Source organism: Equus quagga, chromosome 2 (assembly GCF_021613505.1).
Source record: "Equus quagga isolate Etosha38 chromosome 2, UCLA_HA_Equagga_1.0, whole genome shotgun sequence".
Classification (NCBI taxonomy): Eukaryota; Metazoa; Chordata; class Mammalia; order Perissodactyla; family Equidae; genus Equus; species Equus quagga.
The window spans coordinates 24662461-24686625 of NC_060268.1; the positions used below are offsets into that span (position 1 = coordinate 24662461).

General features: G+C 49.5%; 1 protein-coding gene across 2 annotated transcripts; it reads right to left on the reverse strand.

Annotated features, from left to right (window-relative positions):
* Positions 1–3397: 3397 nt before the first annotated feature.
* On the reverse strand, positions 3398–18248 carry LOC124235606 (dehydrogenase/reductase SDR family member 2, mitochondrial-like). 2 transcript variants are annotated; one of them, XM_046653846.1, is made up of 10 exons: positions 18150–18167; positions 12401–12453; positions 10121–10299; positions 9770–9947; positions 9194–9295; positions 5969–6039; positions 4870–4921; positions 4445–4579; positions 4134–4189; positions 3398–3885 (listed from the first exon to the last, which is right to left on the reverse strand). In XM_046653846.1, the coding sequence occupies exons 3-10, from the start codon at positions 10267–10269 to the stop codon at positions 3774–3776; spliced, it is 855 nt and encodes a 284-aa protein (XP_046509802.1). In that variant the 5' UTR covers positions 10270–10299; positions 12401–12453; positions 18150–18167; the 3' UTR covers positions 3398–3773. The 2 variants fall into 2 exon arrangements, with proteins under 2 accessions (XP_046509802.1, XP_046509801.1); XM_046653845.1 differs by lacking the exon at positions 12401–12453 and having other exon boundaries at positions 18150–18248.
* Between the last annotated feature and the right edge of the window lie 5917 nt (positions 18249–24165).

Consider the following 24165-nt stretch of genomic DNA (forward strand, 5'->3'; position numbering starts at 1 on the left):
AGAGCACAGGGGCCTGTCCTCTCTGCCCCCGCTCCCCTCTCATTCGGGGCACTGCCTCCCTCACTGGGTTGTGGGCAACTTGGGCCCAGGGTGGGCTTTTCTGGATACTTCTGGACAGAGGAAGGGGCAAGGGCCATAAATGGAGTGCAAACCCTCTCTCCACACCCCCACATTTCCACCTGAACTGTCTCTTCAGCCCCTTCCCCGCCCTGAGGTCAGTCCCACCCTACCATAAACACAAACATGCATGTGCGCACACATGCATACACGCATGTGCACATGTGCACTCGCACATAACATGCACAAACACACAACTTATCACCCAGGACACTAAATCACCCCTCGGAGCATTGCTCTAATGGAAGCAAAGTTCTCTTCTCCCCGGGCCTCAAATCCCTGCCTTCCACACTGGGTACAGATGTGGGGCTTGCCCTCTGGGTGAGGCCCTCACCACTCTCACCCAGGAGGGCGGCGCCTTCTTCTACTCTCAGGGCAGGAGGGAGAGGGGCCAGCAGCCTTCATGTTACTTTCAGGCTGCTATTTCCCCACCACCTCTCTGTGGCCTCTCTCTCACCTTGGGGGTCCTTGTTGTCCCTCTGCGTCACTCAGTGTCTTCCCCTGTAGGCCTAAAGGGCACTGTCCTGGCTTGCCTGGAGATTTCTCTCACTGTTTCCTCTGCACTCAGCCCCTGCAGAGTGTAGAAGTTCCTGGGGCTGGAGACACGATGATAAGCTTTTACCCACTCCCTCGGCTATTACAGAGCCGTGGAACCCTCCAGCGAGTCACCTCTCTGGGCCTGCCTTTCTCACCTGTAGAATTCTTTCCTGCTCTGCCTGTCTGCACCTTCCCACCACACCTTGCGCCACTGCCCCACTTCCCCAACTCTTCCAGGCCTGCAGGACCCACACGGACTGAAGCCTTTAGCCCGAGACTTTATGCTCTCAGTTCACTGATGAATTCTGATTCCCCACCTTGGACTCCTCAGTCAGGCCACTGACCCTGAACCTGGGTCCTGGACAAGTCCCAACCCCAAGAAGACCTCATTGTCCCCGCTCCTAAAACCTTTGGAATTTCCTAAATCATGAGAATGATAAAGGTGTCTTGATATTCATAACAAACTCCTTTCAACTACACCTGAGTTTATGTTAACGAAGTAACTTTTGGAAAACACCTGAGGATGAGCGCTTCTTGCCAGGAAAGGCAACTATGTGATTGCCGAGTTGAAGCTTCCAGTTCCACCCCTTGACCTTGAGGAGGGGAGAGAGGCTGGAGGTTGAATCAATCGCCAATGGCCGATGATTTAATCAACCGTGCCTATGTCACAAGGCCTCCATAAAAACTGAAAAAGATGGGGTTTGGCGAGCTTCAGAGTTGGTGAACACATGAAGATTCAGGGAGAATGGCGCACCTAGAGAGGGCATGGAAGTTCCACGCCCTGTCTCCATACCTTGCCCTATGCATCTCTTCCATCTGGCTGTTTCTGAGTTATATCCTTTTAGAATAAACTGGTAATCTAGTAAGTACAATGTTTCCCTGAGGTCTGTGAGCCACTCTAGCAAATTAACTGAATGCAAGGAGAGGGTCATTGGAACCTCCAAACTTTATTCAGAAGCACAGGTGACAATCTAGATTTGCAATTGGTGTCTGAAGTGTGGTTGGAGGCAGTCTTGTAGAACTGGGCCCTTAACCTTTGGGATCTAACCCTATCTCCAGTTAGGTAGTGTCAGAAGTGAGTTGAATTGTAGGACACCCAGCTGGTGTTGGAGAACTGCGTGGTGTGGGGAAAGATACACATATCGAAACTGGGTGCCAAATTTTACCCACCTTACTCTTTGTCTTTTTCCTTCTGCACCTACGTACCTACTAGCACACTATATATTTTATTTTTTAAATGTGCTTGTTGTTTATTGTATATCTCCCCCACTAGAATGTAAGCTCTGAATGGCAGTAGTCTTAGTTTTATTCACGGTTACACCCTGAGTTTCTAGAACAGTACCTGACATAGAGTGGTAGTCAATAAATTTATTGAGTGAATGAACACATTCTGCCTCATATATCGATGAGTGTTTTACCCCTGTTTTCCCACCACAATGAAGAAAGTTGAGGGAAGTTGGGTCTTATTTATATTTGTGTCCTCCATGATGTCCAGCCCAGCGCATGGTTTGTAATAGGGAGCAATAAATGCTTTTGTAATGAGTTATTCTCAAGACAAGGACCTATCCCCGGGAGGTCCAGAGAGGGAGAACTGGTGAGGGGCTTCAGTGAGGTGAAGACCAGTGGTCAAGTCAGACACCTTGTCTTAGGTCCTCCCTCAGGACCAATTCAGGGCAAGATTTATGGATGGCGACAGAAGAGAGGTGTCCTCAGGGCCACTCTTTCTCCTCGACATTGCTGAGTCTTGCACATGTGCACACAGAAGGATAGTGTCCCTGAATATGACTCAGGACAATAGAAGGGGCTTTTGCCAAGAGGAGCCAACCTCCAGGGGGACCTCAGTACCAACTACTCTCTTCTGTCTAAATTAGAAGCTCTCAACAGGGGGGCCAGCCTGGCAGTGTAGTGGTTAAGTTTGCGCACTCCCCTTTGGTGGCCTAGGTTCTTGGGTTTTGATCCTGGGCGCAGACCTACACCACTCATCAAGCCATGCTGTGGCAGCAACCCACATACAAAAAATAGAGGAAGGGGCCAGCCCTGTGGCCGAGTGGTTAAGTTCGCGTGCTCCCCTTCAGTGGCCTGGCTTCATAGGTTCAGATCCTGCGTGCAGACCTAGCACCACTCATCAAGCCATGCTGATGCAGGGTCCCACATAGCAGAACTAGAAGGACTTACAACTAGAATATACAACTAGGTACTGAGGGGCTTTGGGGAGAGGAAGAAAAAAAAAGATTGGCAACATATGTTAGCTTAGGGCCAATCTTTAAAAAAAAAAGAAAAGAAAGAAAACGAAAGAGGAACATGGGCACAGACATTAGCTCAGGGCCACTCTTCCTCAAGCAAAAAGAGGAAGATTGGCAACAGGTGTTAGCTCAGGGCTAATCTTCTTTACCAAAATAAAAAGGAGTTCTCAACCTGGAATTGCCCTCAAAATTTGGTGTGACTTTTTTCTTCTGGTTCTCAAAGGCCTGTGTGGTCTAGAAAACATTAAGAACCACTAGCCCAGAGAACCTGAGGGGGAAGCCCAGAATCCTTCCTCATCCTCCTCCACTCCCTCCAGCCTTGCTCACCTTCCACCTGCCCCAGCTCAGAGAATGCAGCAGACCCTGCCGTGAGCACTCACTCCCCACCACTGTGGATGTGGGTCTGTGACAGACACAGGGAAGCCACAGAGGGCAGGAGAGGGGAGAGGCTGTCCTTAGCCATGTTGCCCTGGCTCCACCCTTACCAGGAGTTTCCAGACTTGAGGATAAATCTGAGTTTATTTCAGGAGAAAAATGTTTGAAGAACAAATGACAGAGAGAAGGAGCCAGGATCGTTCAGGGGTTCGAGTCTCTACTCTTTTCCCTTACAATTCCTCCAAAGCACCAGCCCCATGAACCTCTTCAGCCCCACAGCCCCACACCGAGAACCCACATGTTGGCTGGATCACAGCAGCCAAATCAACAACAGTCAGGCACACAAGAATACTGGGGGTTCTTCCTCAAGCCTGGCATGAGCAAGCCCCCAAATTGCTAGTCTAGCTTTAGACTCTGTCCCCAGGCCTAATGATCTCCTAGCCCACCCACCCACCCTCAGGCTCCTAAGCCCAGACCCACAGCTTCACGGCCCCCCAAGGGTCAGAGCCGAGGGGAGAAGCCAGCCACCACGATGCTCTCGCCAGTGATATAACTTGCGTCTGGAGAGCACAGGAAGGACACGAGTCCTGCACAGTCCTCAGGCTGCCCAATCCTGGATGGGAGAAGGACAGAACACAGCATCAGTGATCTCAGACTCTGGCTCTGCTGCTCCAGTGGTACTGGGCTCCACGGAGGGACAGAGTGTACTCAGGAGGGCTACTTGCACCCTCTAAGGCTTTGTGGAGCCCCGTCTTCAGCACAGGGAAGGGCCAGTAGACAAGGAAGGGGCTGCTCTTGAGGAGGACACAGCTGCCCCTCCCCAACCACACCCAGACCATGGAAACTCCAAACTCTACTTGCCTCTTCACCAAGTGGTACTCCATGAGTTTCTTCCAGACAGCCTCGTTCTCATATAACTGGGCAAAGGAAAGAGATGAAGGAGTCAGTGCTGCTAAACAAGATGGGAGGGCCCCAGGGGTCACCTGGTAGAGCGCCCACGGCAGGTTAACCCTCCTCAGGGTTGATGGACTGGTCACGGCTGAGTTCAAAGGACAGTGAGGACCTCAACTGTAAAGATGCTAATCTGAGACTAGTCACCTGTTTATCCCTTAGTCATTGGGGAGGTTCCACTGAGCCAGGCTAGGAAACAAGGGACACACTCCAGTCCTCACCAGTTTGCTAAAGTCAGTCTTGATTATTCCTGGAACCAGGCAGTTCACCTGGATGTTCTTGGGGGCCAGCTCCAGCGAGAGCGTCTTGGTAAGGCCCAGCAGGGCCGTCTTACTGACGTTGTAGACACCCAGCTCCTGGGAGGGGAATCAAGACAGTGATTAGGATGTGGATGAGTGGAGGAAAGTGTCAGGTGGATTTCTTACCTGCAGAGGATTACACCTGGCCTAAGCCCAGAGCTCAGATCACTCTCCCCAGCCTGGTCTAAGGACAGAAGCTGGATCTGAGAGACTCAGCAGTCACATGGGCAGGAGCTCAGCCCAGGGCAGCAAGAGTAAGGAGGGGGTCTTCCCTGGGCACAGTCCCTGTGGGGCCCTGGGAAACCACTCACCCTATCCCAACCAGGAGCACACGAGCAAGTACTCACCACATGTGGCATATAAGCTGCAAGGGAGGAGACCAGGATGACAGCACCCCTCCTAAGAGGAACCAGACAGACACAAGAAGAGAGAGAAAACCAATAACTTACCCATGACTGAGGTGTTATAATTATTAAAAAGATATAAAATTTTTATTATTATGGTCACTGAATAGTACAATCCTCACAACAGTGATACAGGTCCTAATATTAGTCCCATTTGACAGCTGAGGAAACTGAGGCCCAAAGAGGTTAGTAACATAGACAATAAGTGGCAGAGCTGGAGTTCCAACCCTATCTCTTGGACCCAATGTCCATACTCAGAACCATTATACTCTTCCGCCTCTTCCTGGGGAAGAGATGGGCAGAAAGCCAGGGGCTTGGGAAAGGGGGCAGAGTGAGCTTGGTGAAGAGGCGCCCAGGGCTGATGGTGAATGCCTAGCAGAGGGAGGCCTCTGAGAAGCAGATGGGGCAGGTAGAGATGAGAAAGGAGTCAGGAACTTTTCCTCCTGTCCAAGACAGTCTCCAGCCAGATCTTAAAGCGTGTGTCTGCAAGGAGGAGCCTCAGGAGCAGCTGAGTCCCATAGGAGGTGGTGGCCCAAGTCCCTGACATGAGAGCCCTGGGGACATGTGTGGAGTGCAGTCAGATATGCAGGATCTGGAACAGAGGTAGGGTCCCTGGAGACCGAAAAGCAGGGAAAGAAGAGAGGCCTGGGATGGAGAAATGGGGCAAACCCTGTGACAGGTCATAGACTGGTAAAAAGGCATTGGCGAGCTGTGAGAGAACCAGAGTAGATTTGGGCGAGAACAGCCAGCCCACAAGGTTAAGGAGCTAAAGCACAGCCTCTTCCCAAAGCTGGTGATGTCAGGGCCAAAGAGAGCATGCCAGAGCCCCTGGCACATCACCCTCATCCTGAAACCGCTAAAATTAGCAGCTGTAGCTGCACAAAGGATGCGGTAGGAGAGAGGGAGGGGGATGTGGAGATCTCAGGGGAACCTCTTCTGTCCTCCCCCTCTCCCTGCTGTGGCCCTGGGTTCTCCAGACTCCACTCTTGTGCCTCAGTCTCCCTGGAGTCCTCCCGTCCCGCCCCCCACCCTGTAGTCGTACCCCCTCTTCTCCATGTGGGGCAGCAGCTGGCTCAGCAGCAGGACAGGGGACTTCAGATTCACGTCCAGGATCTGAAATTAAAGCAGGGGCGTGGTGGAGGGCGGAGAAGGACACGGGCGGTCAGACTCTAGAGCAGGATAATTTGCACAGCAAACCCAGATTTGTGCAGATCTGAGAGATTAATCCCCCTTCTGATCAGGACAAGAAGTGTTCCCAGCTTGCTAATGGCTTAATAGACAGGCAGGCTAAGTGACAGGCCTGTGAGCAGAGCCCTGAAAGTGTGACTTGTTCAGGCCTGGGATGAAAGAAGGAAACGGTCAGGCCTTTGAAAGAAATGGTACTACATTCTGGTTGTGCAGATAGAAGCTACACGCAGGGACCACTGGAAGAATATTGAAGGCAGAACAGACGGAGGGAAAGCAGATGCTGGGAGCAAGGGAGATTTCTGGAAGAGTCATCTTCATCTCTCCGTGTTTTTATTTGACTATGCTCTTGGTTTGTCCCAACAGAATTTAAGGCATACTCACAATGCAGCAGCATAAAACAAGCCAAATAGGTATTTTGTGTGAAGAAAGGGAGAATATGGAAAATAAGTGTAGAAAAATCAGAAAAAGCAAGAGCGAGGTTGGTGCCCACAGTTCACAGCACGTGGTAAGAACTGAGCATTATTCTGTTGTTCGTTCACAAAAACGCATGCTGGGAGGGCCTACATGGACGCAGTTTATTGCAGACATGGCTCTGAGTTTCCCTGCAGCCAACACAGAAAGAGAGACACCAGAAAATTGCCATTCTGGGAGTCAGGCGCCCACACTGACCCTGCCTGCAACTGAAACCGGAGTATGGCCTTAGGGTCCCTGACTCTCTAACCGGGACCTCTGTCCGGCAGATCTGGGGACAGGGGAGAAGTAAGAGAGGAATTTGCAAGAAAAGATGCAGAGAGTGAGCTGGGGGGTAGGATAGAGTGCCAGCTGGGACTAAAGTGACACAGGGATCCCTCCTGTGAGGCGCTGTCTTCAGTGAGGTCAGCCGTGTGCTGTGTCTTTAAGGAATGAGGCTACATATCTGTCACTGGCCAGGCCTGTCCACTGTTTTTCCCACTGCTTCATCCCACACCCACTCATCTCCTTGGATGTGGGCAGGGAAATGCTTCAACTGAGCGCTGGGAGGCCCATTTGATGACAGGTGACCAGGGTTGAGGATGACCCCCAGGACTGCAAGAAGTGGCTCCGATGTCTGAAGGGGTGACATAATGAGGTCCCCAATAAGAAGGAATTGAGGGTTAGACTAAGGGCTTTCTGGTCACTCTCTGCACAAAACAGAGCCCCACCAGTGCACTGGATGTCGGCCCTAAGCTCCATGTGTGACAGGCCAGGCCATGGTTGAGACGAGGCCCCTCCTAGACTCAGGAGCCAAACGTGTGCCAAGGAAAAGGTAAGAGTCCCTCCCTTGCTGAAGCAAACCGCCCTATCAGAAAAGAAGGAAGAGTAGCTCTGTGTGCCATGAAGTCCTGAGGACAGACCGGTGGGTCTGAGGAGGTGCTGCTGGAGAGTCCTTGGAGAAGCGATGGAGGAGAGGTGGTTGGGGTGGTAGAGGACAGATTTCCCAACCAGCCGGAAAGAAGGGGCATCTGCCTGAGGGAGGTGCTCAAACTGGCCCAAGAGTAAGATGAGCGAGCAGCAGTTCCTCTTACAGGACACCTACTGAAAATTACATCCAGGTAAAAGCAGAGTAACTGGTAAATTCTAAACTTGTTTTGTGGCCATTTCACCTCCAAGGTGGTGGCAGGTATGATCAGGGGCAATTTATGTCCTGTGGTGCAGAATTGCTTGGGGGTTAGCAAGCGAGTCCTTGGAGAAGAGGAGAGCAGCAGAGAAAGTAAGGGGGGCCATGGGCAAGCGGCCCAGGTGCGGGAGGGAAGATTTCAAACAGTTCTGATGAAAAGAGTCATGATCCCGTGAACTGAGACACTAAAAGGGAAAATGACGCAGGAGGGTGAGGAGACTGTCAGCGGTGAAACCCTAGCTACCTAGTCACAGATGCTCCTTCGGAGGCATTAAGGAGGCTGAAGAGCCTGTGGAGGCTGCTGGCAGTGGCTGCAAGGAGCTCCAATTTCAGGTCACCTCTGAGGATGGAGGGAAGGGCACCCGGCCAAGAGCGGATACACAGAGAGGCCGGCCTGAGAATGCTGACGGCAGAGCGGCAGAGCGCAGAGAGCTGGGGAGGGCAGGAGGAGACGCCCTGGCTCAGCACTTGGGGCCAAGGGGGATGCTAACCATGGCAGGAAGAATGTGACTCCGTCCCAGTCCATCTTGTCTGCCAGAGGGACCAGGGAACAGAACACAGGAGCAAATAAGAGTCGAAGGAGAATAACAAAGCCTGAGACGGACCCGAAGGCATTTTGTAAGGTGTCTCCTGGACCCTTGTGGACCAGGATCGTTAAGTGGACTGTAGTGGGTTGGAAGTGGGTCCAAGCCCTTGGAAAGCTGATGGATGGGTCCATCCTCTCTCTGACAGGTACAGAGAGGAGCCCTAGTCCAGGAAAGGTGGAGAATCTCAGCAGCAGGTACAGGTCACCCAAGAGGAGCACAGCCACCAGTATATGTCCCCACAAAGGATGTAAAGAATATAACCCGTTGACAGAGAGCAGAGACCTTACTGTTCTTGACTCTTACCAAGAGCAGAGACTTCCTCCCACAGCTCTCTCCCAAGAGCCTGGAAGAGTGCCTGGCACACGGAAAGCCCTCAGTAAATATTTGCTGAATGAATAAATGCAAAAGAGACGGGCAGGAAAAAGAAAGCAGAAAGAGTATAGGAACCAGCTTTAAAAACACACAAACCAGGGGCTGGCCCCGTGGCCGAGTGGTTAAGTTCGCGCGCTCCACTGCAGGCGGCCCAGTGTTTCATTGGTTCGAATCCTGGGCGCGGACATGGCACTGCTCATCAGACCACGCTGAGGCAGCGTCTCACATGCCACAACTAGAAGGACCCACAACGAAGAATATACAACTATGTACTGGGGGGCTTTGGGGAGAAAAAGGAAAAAATTTTAAAAAATCTTAAAAAAAAAAAAACACACACAAACCAGGAAGCAGCTTCACAGCACATTCCAGGGACGAGCGGCCAGCGCCTGTTTTCACAGTAATGTCAGGAGGGGAGAGGAAAGTCTCGGGGTGGGGGTGGGAAGCACTTCGGACCTCTCAGCCTGGTCTGAGAACGGCCTCTTACCTTGTCCCACACCTGCTCACTGGTCCCCAGAGTGCTCCCCACCAGGGGGTTGACCCCTGCCACGCACACCAGGAAGTCAATGCCCCCACAATGCTGCAGGGCCTGGGAGGAAGGGTGACACGAAGAGTGGGGGTGAGTGTGGAGATGACTTGAGGAGGCCTCGGGGTGCTGAGGCGTTGAGGCAAAGCTCGCTAACTATGTACTATCTCAACCAGGAGTGGTCACAAGGCTTCTTGGTGATAGTAAGTGCCCTGGATAGGCCCAGGGGTGGGCTCTCCGGTGCTGAGGACCTCAGGGGAGGACGGTCTTCTCCAGGAAGCCCTCTGGGGGCTTGGGATGGGGAAATCCCTTTAGACCCCTCCTCAATCATAGAGGTACCAGGGTGTGGGGTGTAGGTGGAGGGGAGGGTCCTCTCATGAACAGGCCACTTTCCAGTGTGAACAGCAAGCTCTGCTCAGTTAGGCTGTGAGCAATCATGGTCTCAGGACATGCTTTAGGGCCTCTGAGACTCCATCCTGGTCCCTGCCTCTCTAAGGGCCGAGCAGGGAGGGAAAGCATCTTTGTGTGGCCCCTCACCATGGCCACCAGCCGCTCCCGGTCCTCGGCCTTCCCCACGTGGCACACGGTGCCCATCACACTCAGCCCCTCCTCCTGTAGTGCTGCCACTGCCCGGTCCACGTTCTGCTGCTTCCGGCTGCTGACCACCACGTGGGCCCCGTCCTGGGCCAGACGCCGGGCGATGGCGAAGCCAATCCTGTGGGCAGAGATGGAGGGAACAAGACAGCCTTAGCCCCTCGCCATCATTCTCCTCCTACTCAGCCCTGGAAATCAACAAGTCTGTGTCCTACTCTATAACCCAGAGGTCCTTCTGTGGAAGTGAGTTTCCCTGTGAGGGGACAAGACCCATAGGGCAATCAGGACACTTACCCATTAGTGGACCCCGTAACCACGGCTACCCGATTGGCCAGGATGCCCTTTTGGTCTATCCCTCTGCTGATCTTCTGCACAGAGAGCCCAGCAGGGTGATGAAGCTGGCCCCGTTGGACCCAGGCCGCTGCTTGGAGCCTGGTGGCCATGGCCTGGTCTGCTTCTTGCTGAACTTGGCCCTGGAGAAAGAATCAACTTCAGTTATCACTGGCCATCAGTGAGTGTGATGGTCGTCTACTCCCAGCTCCTCTAGACAGACAAAGCCAGCCGCAGAGAGGAGGAGAGAGTCGGGCCAGTCAGGGTGAATTTCAAACGGGTGAGCCCTCAGGTCAGGAAAACTCTCCATGAAAATTCTCTATGAAACAGACGAATTAGAATGTGAGACCCAACATTCACGAGACAGGATGATTTTCTCATTCATTCTATAAGCAAGCACTGGGAACTTGCAATGTGTCAGGCACTGGACAGCAGACTCCAGGTCATCCTGGTGAATGATGCCCCCTGACCTCACTCATGGAGCTTGTCCGTGAAGTGAGGAGGCCAGACACCAAGCAAAGAATTACACCAGTTATTAATTTTAATGAACTGCTTCTAGTTGAAAAGGTAGAAATCAACAGAAACTTTCATTCACTGCTGGGGGAAGTTTAAGCATGACCTCTTGGGAAAGCCATGTGGCCCTATCCTGGGAATTTGAACATACAGGCCTCTGACTGCAGTTTCATACCCGCAAGAGGGCAGTCACGTGTGCAAACAAGAGCCTGTGCACAAGCATTCACAACATAATTCTTTGTAACAACCTCAAATTGGAAACGAGCTCAAATGTCCATTAATGGTAGAATGGATAAACAAATCGTGTTGCACTTATAGAATGGAATACTATGCAGTCGTGAAAATTAATGAACTGAAACTACACAGAACATAAATGAATCTTAAAACGACATCATTGAGGAAAAGAAGCCAGGCACAAAAAAATATGTTATTATGTGATTCCACGTATACAAGTTTCAAAAACAGGCAAAATAACTCTATGTTGTTTAAGAACACAAACAGGTGATAAAACCACACAGAAAAGCAAAGCAGTGGTTATCACAAAAGCCAGGAGATAAGCCTGGGGTAAGAGCAGGGTGATGATTGGGGAGGGGGAAACCAAGGGGCTCTGGGCTGCTGGTGCTGTTCTATTTTATGGCTGAGTGATGGCTACATGGTGTCCACTAAGATGTGTATGTCTTGTGTGTGTGTGTGTGTGCGTGTATACTTTTTAGGTATGTGTTATATTTTACAATAAAAATGTTTTAAAAGTAAAGTTTACCTGCTCATGGTAAATTTTAACATTCAAGCAGTTCAAAACTAGTCCAAAAACTAAATCTCCCAGTTTAACTTAATCAACTAAATTCTCCCACTGGGGGTGGCCTCTAGTTTGCCTCTCTCAGAGGCAAATTCCAGTGTCTCGAATACTTCCTCTGAGATGTTCTGCATAAGGAGCTTTGTTTTAAACAAGCTTTCCATGTATAAACACTCAGTTCACAAAGGCTTTCCTGGGAGTCCCCTGCCAGGTACAGAGGAAGCAGAGGGTCCGTGGGCTCCTTGAGGGCGGCCCCACTTGCTCCCTCCCTGGGGCCCCAGAGCCCCACGGGGCTTGAGACGAGGGGTGCACAGCTCCGTCTGCTTAGGTGGGGAGAATCACCAGGGAAGCTGCAGATAAATAGGACTGGGAAGGTGGAGGAGGGTCTGACAGGGAAGCAGCAAGAGAGGTGTTCCAGCCAAGGGGGACAGATTGAGAGGAGAAGGGGACAGGTGTGAACGTCCAGGCTCTTTGGCAGACCGCAGGAGTGCCGAGAACGGAGGACTCGTGACGGAGAAAGCAGACTGTGGTCCGCGGCCATGCCACCCTGAATGAGTCCCATCTCTTCTGATCTTGGAAGCAAAGTGGGGTCAGGCCTGGTTGGTACTAGACAGGAGAAAGCAGACTGTGGCTCTGGGAGCCTGCATACTGTCTCCACCAGTTTGTGCTGAAGTGGAGCTATCTGAAGGGAGGCTGTGAGGAGCCTGGACAAGCCTCAGGAAGGGAGGGGGTAGTGTGTGCCACTGTAGATACGTGCAGGTGTGAAGGTGAGGTGAGGACCGGCATGGGACACTCAGATGTGAAGACATATCCCCATGAACTGAAAATACATAGAGATGCTTGTCTAGGGGGCCGTCTTTCACTCAAACCCCAAATTTCCCAGCTCCACATCAATGTGAACCCAGAGGCTCCTGCCTCTCCCAGTGCTAGACACCTACTTGCTTGCTTGGGAGCCCTGCTGGTCCTTGAATCTGGGAATCTGATCAGCTTCCTGCAGAGGGAGGTGGGGAAGGAATGGTTGGAGCAAGCGGTTATCGCGGACAGTCAGGGACTTGCGTGTACTTTTCATGCAGGACAGTGCCAGGGAGCTGAAGAGAGGAGGCTCTGGTAGCTCTAGGCCGAGGGGCAAACAGACATGCCCTTTCAGGACATTCTAGTGTGGGCTGACTGTCCGCAGACCCTTATCAGTTCCATACCTGCTCTGGCCACTCTATCACTGAGGGACTCCTGGTTACTAAGCAACCTCTGCCAGTACCTACTGCACTCCCCTCGTTCCTTAGCAACCCTTGCATAACCCAGTTCCCTTGAGTTAGGGGTCGGTATCTCTAAATGATAAGTGAACGGGTGCTGCTCAGGAATTGTGGAGAAATTTCAGACTAAATATCAGTCTGTATCCGTGTCATAATGAAGGTGACTATATGCTCTGCTTTGGCAGGGACCGCCTTGGTTTCCAATGTTTGTCCCTTCTGATACCATATTTTCAAAATGACCCCTTGCAGGTCCTAGACCTCCTTGCTTTTTTATCCTAGCTGCTTTCACTCTGCTGGCTAGCTCACATGCGCCGTCTCCTTTCTGCAAGGTCATATCTACAGCCTTTCAATTTGAGGGGATTGGGGGTTTCAGCTTCAGATTGTTCTACCTTTCCTAAATGGGACACCAGATTCTAAACACTGTTTTGACCCCTGGGGGACTACCCCCCCGACTCCCTTATACCCCCACCCCGGGGCTGCCAGCACAGATTAACCCCATCAAGTGTGAGGGGAATCCGTCTCCTTGGCTGGGAGGGCAGCAGGAAAAAGAGGACTTGCATTTTGTCAGGAGAGGGCACCCCCTGCTGGAAGACTGGAGTTGTAGCATCTCAGAGAAGCTGTTCCTATCTCAGCAAGTCTGTGGCTGTCCCCACTCTGGCCTAGAGTAGTTCTTACCAAGCCCTTGCGGGTCTAAACTAGCCTTGAGGTGGTCTGCAGGAACGCTGCCCACCTTGTAAGGAAAAGCAGCTCTGGTCTGTTGCAGGTGAAATGTGAAGAGCCCGGTCAGCCCCCATCTCTCTCCCCTGGGTCCCCTTCCCATTCAAGGTCCCTCTTTCCTGGGGCCTGAGACTGGGTGGCTTCCAAGGGCCCAGGCTCTCACTCTCTCCCTTAATTCTCACTTTACTCCAAAGCAGTAGACCCCAGCAGGTCCTGGGAGCTTAGAGTGCCTCTGAGCCTGGCACTGCCCAGTCCGGGACCCTTCCCATGCTGATCAATTCAGACACCCAAATATGGAAGAGAGGAAGCCAAATGGACATAACCTCAACCTAATCCCATCCTGGAGGTGAATGCCCTTATCGTAGGAGGTACCTTGGCAGTTAGATAAATCATTCTGGTATGCAGGAGAGCAAGTTAGAGACCAGAAAAATGTTTTGCAAACTATTGGTCTTAGGTAGAAGAAACCTCATAAAACAGATGAGACACCACAAGAAAGTGAATAAAGTGAAGAGAGGAGGACCAAAACTGGACCCGTGGTAGCCAGCCTCTAAGAGGGTCCCGTGATCCCTGTGGGCTGAGTAGTCCCCTCCCTCATCATACCAGGGTTCACAGAAGTAATGGCACGTCACTTCTGAGATTAAGATATACAAAACTGAGTGCTCCGTCTTGGGCCCTGGCTGTCTCTCTCTCTCTAGGATCACCCCAGCTGCCAGGTTGTGAGCATCCCTATGGCGAGACCCATGTGGCGAGGAACTGAGGTCTGCCCACAACCATATGAGTGAGCATGGAAGCAAAAATCTCGGCCTCAGTTAAGTCTGGAGACGGCTGCAGCCCCAGCTGACGGCTTAACCCCGACCTCACGAGGCATCTCGAACCAGAACCCTCCAGCTACACTGCTCGCATGCCTGACTCTCAGAAAGTGTGAGATCATAAATTTTCAAGTTGCTAAGTGTTAGGGTAACTTGTTATGCAACAAAAAATAATTAATACAGCAACCTTGGAGAAAACTAGCTCATTGATGAGATAGAGCAGAAAATCCTAAAATATAAGATTTTTAAAAATAACGTAGCCACAATTGAAAGAGTATTGTATTGATACATGAATAAATCAAAGGAACAGAAAGGAAGGTTCAGAAATAGATACAAACACATCTGAAAATTTAATGTATGATAAAGGTGGCATTTCGAATGAGTGAGAAAAAAGATAGATTCATCAATAAATGATGTTGAGACAACTGGGTAGATCTCTGGGGGAAAAGAAACTAAATTAGATCTATGCCTTTCACCAAAATAAATTTCAGATGGATCAAAGATTTAAATGAAAAAAATGAAACCATAAAAACTACAATAATTCTTTTTACTTCTGCACGGAAAAAAAAACCTGCCTAAGCAAAGTCAAAAGAAAAGTACAATTTATATAAAGTTCTAGAATAGACAAAGCTAATATATACATAGTGATAGAAGTCAGATCAATGGTTGTCTGAGTATAGGGGCACGAGGGAATTTTCTAGGGTAAGGGAAATGTTCTATATCTCTATTGGGGTAGTAGATACACAGATACGCACATTTGTCAAAATTCCAAGGACTGTACACTGAAATTGTGTGCATTGTACTCTCTCTACTGTGTACTTCAATAGAGTTCATTTTACAAAGGAAAAAAAAAAGGGCAAAGTGAGGCGAACACCAGTAGGTCTGATGTTTTGAAAAAAGCAAGATTTCTCCATGCAGATGGATAGCCCCAGATCCTGACCCACACCCAACCGCTTTCTTCTCCAGTAGTGATCCTTTCCCAGCCTCTCCTAGGCGTGGATGATTCAAAGCTGATTTCCTACAGAATGAGAGACTATCTTCACAGAATTGAGATCTCCATGAAGCGCAGCATCACTTTGTTTTGGTCTCTATGCCAGGTTGAAGCATCCTCCACTCTTTGTTTCTGGGATGGTGCTATAGACTGAACGTTTGCTTTTCCCCCAAAAAATTCATCTGTTGAAACCTAATCCCCAAGTTGATGGTGTTTGGAGGTGGGGCCTCTGGGAGGTGCTTAGGTCATGAGAGTCTCTTCATGAGTGAGATTAATACCCTTACAAAAGAGAGACCCCTAGCCCCTTCTACCATCTGAGGATGGAGAGAGAAGGAGCTGTCTGTGAACCAGAAGATGGACCCTCACCAGATACCAAATTTACTGACACCTTGATCTTGGACTTCCCAGCCTCCAGAAAGATGAGAAATGAATGTTTTTTGTTTAAGCCACCCAGTCGATGGTACATTTGCTATAGCAGCCCGAGCTGAGTAAGACAGACGGGTTAGTCAGTTGGGTTAGTAGTTGGTTGATTAGTTGTTTGGAAGGTTGGTTGGTTCACAAATTGGGGAGATGAAAAAAGCAAGAAAGATTTCTCTATGAGCAAAATCTGCAAGAGGTTTTGAGGAAAGGTTTGTACATTTGAGGAAGATATTGACCATGGTGAAATTTCCTAGGACAAAAGTGGGGAAAAGAAGAAATGGGAAAAGTGGCATATGTACACCCCCCTGAAGGGGAAGAAAAGATGGTGGAGAAGAAAGTTCTGGCAATGACCTGTTATCACCTCAAGGAAACCGCCTTCATTCCATGGCCTTTGGTAGCCATGGGGTAATGTTGAAAGACAGGGACCTGGCTAGAGCCCAGAAGCACAGGAAATTTTATCAGCCTCTCGGTTGCCACAGGAGAGTTATACAAGCCTAGCTACAAAGCCTTCCCTTTGTGGAAGGCCTACAGATGTTTAAAAACAAAAACAAACTCTCCCAGGGTAAGGTTTTACAACCTCCCTCCAATTCATTCCCTGCTCATCCTCTTCATCAAAACATCTCACAACCTCAACAAGCCTCAGAGGCATTTATCAAGAGAAGGGTCAGCTTGCCAGCATGACTTTGTCCCCAGTACCCTCCTTTCAGAGCTTCTTAGCTCACCCTCTGTGAGCCGTAGCTCACAAAGGTGTCACACAGCGCCCTCCAGCACCATCAGCAAGCTGCCCATGGATCTGGGTTCTGTTCCACATCTTGCCTCCTTAGGGTCCTCCTCCTATCCCCTTTATGGGGTTGACAGACTTAGCAAATCAAAAAAACAGGAAGCCCAGTTAACTTTGAATTTCAGAGAATCATCAATCAATTTTTCAGTACAAGCATGTCCCAAATATTGCATGGGACATACTTAGATTAAAAAACTTATTCCTGGTTTATTTGAAATTCAAACTTACCTGGGCATCCTGTATTTTATCTAGCAAGCAGACCCCTTTACCCTAGTGATAATGATTCTCCAGAGAACAGTGACAACTGTCAGCTTATTAACTGATCTGAAAAAAATCAAAATTCTGCAAATTTTACACATCACTCAGGTGAAAGACGAAGACAAACTATTATTTATAAAATATATTTAAATAACACCAGTAATACCTGGACATATGCTCTCCTTGTAACCACTAAAAAGAAAAAAAAAAGATAAAGCAAAAGTTCTCCACTATGAAGCCACTAAATTCCTGTATCCTTCCCAAAAGCAGCCAGTTAACAATGTTCTTCTAGACTTTTTCCATGCATTTGCATAAATATATGTAAATAGAGAATACTTAGGTTTGCTTTGTGTGCTTGTGTGTATCCTATTGTAAACACTGTTCCATTGTTCTGTAACTTGTTACATGACAATACAAATAGATCTACTTCATTGTTTTTAAATGCTGCATAATATTCCACAGAATAAAGGTCACCCTAGCTTAGCAGGTTGCAGTGTGGTCTGAGAACACTTGGGGGACCCTTTCAGGGGCTCTATGAGGTCAACATTATTTTCATAATAATAGTAAGACGTTATTTGCCTTTTGCATCCTCACTGGTTCACAAATGTACTTTGGAACATTTGGAACACAGTGTACTGTGGAACTTTCCAGAGGCTCCACAGCAGGAGACGATGTCATTGTTCTGACAGCTGATGAAGCGCATAATTGTATTTCTCCTCTAAAGCGTGTGTAAATCCTCCCCTTCTCTCCCTCTCCATTGTCCTCTCCCATCTACACTGTCGCTGTAGTGGCCCCCTGGCTGACCTCCATTCCACTCCCAAACCCCCCTCAACCATTCTCCCGCCACCCTGTAGCTGGAATTAACTTTTTAAATGCAAATCTCCTCTGCTTAAAACTCTCCAATGGCTTTCCATTGCCCTTAGAATCAAAGCTTGAATTCTTTCCCCGTCTTGCAAAGCCCTGTGGGATCTGGCCCCCAAGTCCCTCTCAGACCGCCTCATTCGTTCTCCCCTTGACCCACATGCTCCAGCCCTCTGGCTTCTTTGCTCCAGGCTGCCCTCACAGCCTTTGCGTTTGCTGTTCCCTGAAAGCTCTTCCCACAAATATTTCACGGCTACTCAATGTCCCCTCCTCCTAGAGTCTTTCCCTGACCACTTGGTACAAGATAGACCCTCAGGAGCATGCTCTCCCACCATCCTCTTTCATTTTCTTCGTAGCACTAATTTCTGCCTAATATTTCCCTCTTGTTTCTTTGGTTATTACCTCCCCTGTTAGAACGTAAGCTCCATAAGCTAATAATAATAAGTAACACTTATGCAGCTCTTATTCTATGCCAGGCACTGTCCTAAGCACTTTTACACATGTAAACTCATTTAATCCTCACCATGATCAAAAAAGTTGCACCAGGAGCATCATGTTTCAAAGGATAAAGCTCAGAAACAGTGAGGCAGAGTACCTTACCTAGTGTCACACAGCTTGCAAGCAGTGAAGCTGGGATGCAAGCTTCAGATGCAGGCATCTGACTGTGGAGAGTGTGCTCTTCCTCCTCCTGCTTTATACCTGGCAGAGAGGGGACACTTATAAATATTTATAGAATAAACAAATAGATGTTGCATAACTGGCTTAGAGATAGCCTGCCTCTGAGTCAGGCTGGTCAGACTGCAAACCCATGCTCTCCAGACTATGGGCATTGGAGGATTGTGAGGTTCAAACAAGAAATTTATTGAAACTTGCCCTCTTCTCTATAGATGCTCACAGTCTGGTGGGAAATGCATCTGTAAATAATAACTATAACACAAGATAGGAAAATTTAAGTGCCACAAGTGAGGGGGACACAAAGTGCCATGGGGGAGCCAGCCCTGACAGCCTAGTAGTTAAAATTCGGGGTTCTCACCACTTCAGCAGCTCGGGGTCAGCTCCCGGGCATGGGACCACAACACTTGGCTGTCAGTGGCCATGCTGTGGCAGTGGCTCACGTAGAAGAACTAGAAGGACTTACGACTAGAATGTACAACTATGTACCACAGCTTCAGGGAGGGGAAAAAAAGAGAGAGAGAGGAGGAGGATTGGAAACAGGTGTTAGCTCGGGGTGAATCCTTTCCGGAAAACAAAACAAAACAAAACAAAAGTGCCGTGGGAGTTCTGGTCAGGGACTGATAACTTTTAACTGGGAGGTCAAGGAAGGATTGATGGAGAAAGTGGCGTTTGTACAGGGTTTTGAAGAATGTGGACAGGCAGAGATGAGAAGAAGGAGAGCGTAGCTGAGACGATCAGTTGTCCCCTAACACCTGTTCCCTCTTCTCCCTCAGAACTCGTAACCCACAACTTTAGCTGTGCAAGTGACCACCCAGAATAAAGGTTACTTTTCCCAGCCTCCTTCGCAAACAAGCATGCCCATATGACCAAATTCTGGATAAAAGGATATAGCAGAAGTGGGATATGCAACTCCCAGAAAGTATTCTTAAATGCAAGGAGCAGCAACCCTCCCCCCGCCCACCACCACCGCTTCTTTTCTCCCTCCTGTTAGCTGGAATGTAAACTTAATGACTGGAGTTGGCACAGCTATCTCTGACCTCAAGAGGAAGCCACATGTTGAGAATGCTGGACTACGATGCTGAAGCAGTCTGGGTCCTTGACGATCATGAAGACACCGTATGAGGCCCACTGCAATTGTGTGTAAGCCGCTGTTACATTAGTGTCTTAGATTGGGGTTGCTAGAAGCAGATCCCGAGACAGGCCATCATTTGCAAGAGATTTATTATACAAACGCTCCCAGGAGAAACCAGTAAGGGAACGTGGAAGGCAACACAGCAGGGGAAGTGGACACGGATGTGCTCTCAGCAAAGGCCCAGCCGCAGCCTGATCCCGAAGGGGAGCTCTGAGTGCAAATTACACCTCAGCGTTGGTCCTAATTTGAGACAAAGGGACCAGGCTTTCATTCTTCCTCCCCGGTTCAGCTAAAGGTTGCCCCAGACCCTCAGCTTGTGCAGAAGCTGCAGGAAGTGATAAACAGTCAAAGGGGATCCCTGCACTGGGTTTTCCATCACTCGTAGCAGAACCTATGCTTACAAGTAACAGAACCATTCCTGGCAGAGGGAAGAGCATAAAGTGCACAGAACCTGGGAGAACAGGGTGTATATGAAAGTACAGAAAAGGAAGCAATGGAAACAGAGAAAATGGAAAACAAATTGTGGTTATGTGGACTCTGGAAAGCTTTAAAGGTCTAGCCAACCCATAAAAGGAGAAGCTGGGAGGACCTTTGAACATAGTGGGTCAGAAGGTTGTCTGTTAACTATGTGTGGGACGAGTTGGATTGAGACATGTGTGGGGTACCACCCACTCTAAGGCCAAATCTATAGTCTAGGCAAGAGGTAAAGATGGCTCAACCCAGGGGGTGGTTCTGGAAGAGAACAAAGGAAACAGTAACAAAGTCTTGCAAAGAAGGACTCAGTCTTTCTGGTTGCTTTGATGTAGGAGGCAGGAGATTGGATCCAAACATGGAGTCAGGGCTTGGTTCTAGCCTATTCTAAGGGAGAAGGGTGGTGTCAGCAACAGAAATGGGGAACAGAGGAGAAGGAAGGAGTTTGAAAGGAAATATAAATTCCACCTATTGGATACCATGGTTTTGAGATGAAGGGAAGGCTTCTAATTGGAGTTGCCCAGCTGGCAGCTAGAAATGTCAGTCTGAGAAGTCCACGCATGGGATTTGGGTATTGTCTGTGGAGATGTGACTATTGAAGCCATGGGTGTGGATGGGGTTGCTAAGGGAGAAAATACACAGACAGGAGAGGAAGAGGCCAAGGTAAAATGCTTGGAAATTGTGCTGGTATTCACCTGTTGTCTCTCAGCACTATAGCCACCCTATTCTGGGATGCTGGTCTGCAAATGACCTTTCCAAGACTCTTGTCTGCCAGCTTCCTATTAAATTCTGCCAGTGAGAGCCTGAATAAAGTTGGGTGAAAGAAGGAACTGCCTTCCTGTTTCCAGCTCCTGTCAGGGTCACTTCAGGAGGACTCTAGTCCAGAGATCGGCAAATTCTTTCTGTAAAGGGAGGGATATTAAATAGTCTAGGCTGTGCAGGCTCTCTGGTCTCTCTTACAGCCACTCCACTCTGCCATGGCAGCGTGAAAGCAGCCACAGACAATACACAGGTGAACAAGTGTGACCGTGTTCCAGTAAAACTTTACTTATGGACACTAAAGTTTGGATTTTTTTTAATATTTTTTATGTATCATGACAGATTTTTTCTTTTTTCTTTTTTTCAACCATTTAAAAATGTAACACAACATCCTTAGCTCATAGGCCACAGAGAAACAGGTGGCAGCCGATTTGGCTGATGGGCTGTAGTGGGCCCCACGTTGACCTCCCGATTCTTCAGTCGCCCAGCAGCTGCTGAACCGCACCTCCTGGAGATACCAGCATTGGCCATGCCGTTCTCACCCCCAGAGGCCCACACACCAGTCACGGTGCGTCCGTCCCCATTTGGAGGTCTGAACAAGAGCCATGGGGGGCTGCTCCTCTGAGCTTAGAGGTTCTGGTGACACCACCTGTTCACTCTGTTCCTCCAGCCCTGGGGTAGAAGTGCTTCCTGTAGTTACTATATCTGGTCACTGCGACGCCTCCATTTGGTCTTCCCACCCTCCTACACAGGGGTACCCTCTTCCCTATACACATCCCTCTGTTTGAAATGCCTTGCATAGAATTGTTTTCCTGGCTGGACCCACACTGACACAGAAATCCTTCCATTTTAGGGATGAGAAGAGGAAAAGGAAGCCAAAAAGGAGGAGTCAGAGAGGTAGAAGGCAAACCAGGAGCATCTTGAAACCAAAGGAAAAAGAAGTTCAGGAAGAAGTGAGCAGCTGCCATGGCTGCTGAGAGAGAAGGAAGCTGGAGAAGCTGAGAAAGGAGGAAGACGGAGAAAAGGCCGATGATTAGAGGACCAGGAAGAGCCATGAGACCTTCTGCTACCGAAACCAAAGTGGGTTCCCTCCTGGCGAGTTAAATCAGACTCTACACCAGAAGTAGTTGTCTCACAAAGTAAAGTATGTTTGTGGCAAATAGGAGACCATGAGGAATCATTTCCAGAGTCATGGTGTCCCCGAACAAAGGGAAGCAGGGACATTTCTTTCAGATGGGGAGTGAATATTCAAAAGGGAGAGGTGGGTATTCGCTTGAGCTGGCTCAGCTGGAAAACATGCTTCCACAGACACTGCAGGTTTCAGTAACAAGGCCTAAGCTCCTCCTGGAGAGATCTTAGCATTAAAAATAAGGCCAAGGTCATGGGCAGAGCTCTCCAGTGGGGCTTGGTCGGGTTCAGGGTAGTTGATGGTTGCATCTCCTTAACATAACAAAAGGAAAAAGAACCATTTGGAAAAACAGTTAAAATATCCAAACCCACCCTTGATTCCTTGGAACCAGTCAATGACACCAGCCTTGAGGATTCCCAAGGGATCTGTGGCTCTGCATCCAGTCTCTTGCTCCAGAAGCCCAGGCAGAGTCCTGGGGTCTGGACACAACAGCCAAAGGCTCTGAGAGACCACAGTGGCTGGCGACAAGGCTCTCGGCCCAGAAACTGTGGCAGAGCCGCTTGGTAGCACCACAACCCCCAACTACCTGGAGCTGGAAGAAGGGACAAGGGGAAGCCAGGTCCAAAAGCTACTGGTGGCACACACTCTGCCAGGTACTGTCCCAGGTGGTGCAATTTAAACCTCTTCACAATCTGGGGCCGGCCCCGTGGCTGAGTGGTTAAATTCGCACCCTCCACTGCAGGCAGCCCAGTGTTTTGCTGGTTCGAATCCTGGGCGCGGACATGGCACTGCTCATCAAACCACGCTGAGGCAGCGTCCCACATGCCACAACTGGAAGGACCCACAACAAAGAATATACAACTGTGTACTGGAGGGCTTTGGGGAGAAAAAGGAAAAAAATAAAATCTTTAAAAAAAAGTTAAAAATAAATAAATAAATAAATCTCTTCACAACCTGTGATTTATGACTGCACCTGATTTAACAAAAAGGAAAACCGAGTCTCAGAGAGGTTATGCAACTTTTCCAAAGACCCACAAACTACAGACTCCAGAACCTGCTCAGACACCCATGCTAAAGGGCAGAGCCCCCTGCAGCCTCTTCAAGGGCCCTGGTGGCCTGTGCAGAGCCTGTGGTCATGGTCAAGCCTGACACTGAAGTTGTGTCTGTGGTGAGGAGGGGATGGGTTACTAGAAAGTTGAATGTCAAGTGACTTCACCTCTGCCTTCAGGGTCCCAGAACACCATCAGATAACGGCATTAATTAGCATGAATGCTTTCCAAGGTGGGATGGCCCGCACTTTCCCTTTTCCTTTTCCCACAACTGCCAGAGGCCCGCCCCAGCCTCTAGTGCTTCCAGGCTTCCTTGTTCCCCTCCCACCACCATCTCCTCTCCTTCCTGCACCTGCACCGGATTCCCATGCCTGAGCCTAGCATAAGGAAGAGTCCCCAGCTCCCACCACAGTTCTGCAGCCCCCACGCCCCATCCCTGCTCTCCCTGCCTGCCTCCTCCTCTCCAGGGTGGTGATTTGCTGGAGCAGCTTGAGTTTTGAATTTCAGAACAAGTCCAGAAATCCAGGCTCTGGTGGCCTAATGGGACCTGGGAAGGAGCTAGCAGCCCACGGGGTCAGGTGACAGCCTTCGCTTCTGATTGCTCCTTGTCAGGCTTTTTGAGCACTGGAAAGGGGCTCCTGTCCTCTAGAGCCTACACGTGGGGGTGGGGGCAGCACAACCACAGATCAGACAGCGTAAGAAATTCCAGAGCTGCTGTAGGAAGTGATTCCTCTGTTCTGCTTGGGAACAGGAATGCGACGATTCCTGTATTCTGAATGGGACAAAGAGGGGGCTATTCAAGGGTAAGCTCATGGAGACAAAAGCCCAGAAATCAAATCTGAACCAGGGGCAAGGACCAGAGGGACTGGCCTGTCATCAGTCATGGCAAAAACTGTCAGAGTCTTTCCAGAGTTGTTCAGGGGTCTTCTGGGTAGCATTTGCAGCCCATCCCATTGCTACCAACCCTTAGACCATCCTTCTTGTCCACAGCCTGAGGTCACCACTGTCACTGGTGTCTGAAGGCCAGAAATAGAAATGAGTCACTTGGGCTTCTAATGTGCTCAATCTAATGCTCGATTTATTAAAGATGAAACAGAGGCTTTCTGCAGTGGGAGCCTTACTGATACCGGCTCAACACAAGGCTGACGTAAGGGAAGCTGTATTGTAGAAAAGACACCATATTGTCACTTTGAATGACCTCTGCTTAACTAACCCAGCTGGATAAGCACCCGCCAGGAGATCTACCTGCTCTGTAGATTTTACGATGCCTGCTTGTGCATGTACCTCCCAGCTACCATAAGACGATAACTTCATTCTTTTGAGTTTCTTAGGAATGTGATGACCCCTGAACAGAGAGTCTATGCTGATAGTCATCATCAATGAAAACTGAAAGATCGGGTG

Excerpts from the sequence above, each read along its gene's own strand:
- LOC124235606 (XM_046653845.1), bottom strand. The coding sequence starts at position 10,269 with ATGGCCACCAGGCTCCAAGCAGCGGCCTGGGTCCAACGGGGCCAGCTT. Across the intron at positions 4,190-4,444 it reads AGACTGACTTTAGCAAACTG|TTATATGAGAACGAGGCTGT; the intron begins GTGAGGACTGGA and ends TCCTTTGCCCAG. Across the intron at positions 3,886-4,133 it reads GAGTACCACTTGGTGAAGAG|GATTGGGCAGCCTGAGGACT; the intron begins GCAAGTAGAGTT and ends TCTCCCATCCAG.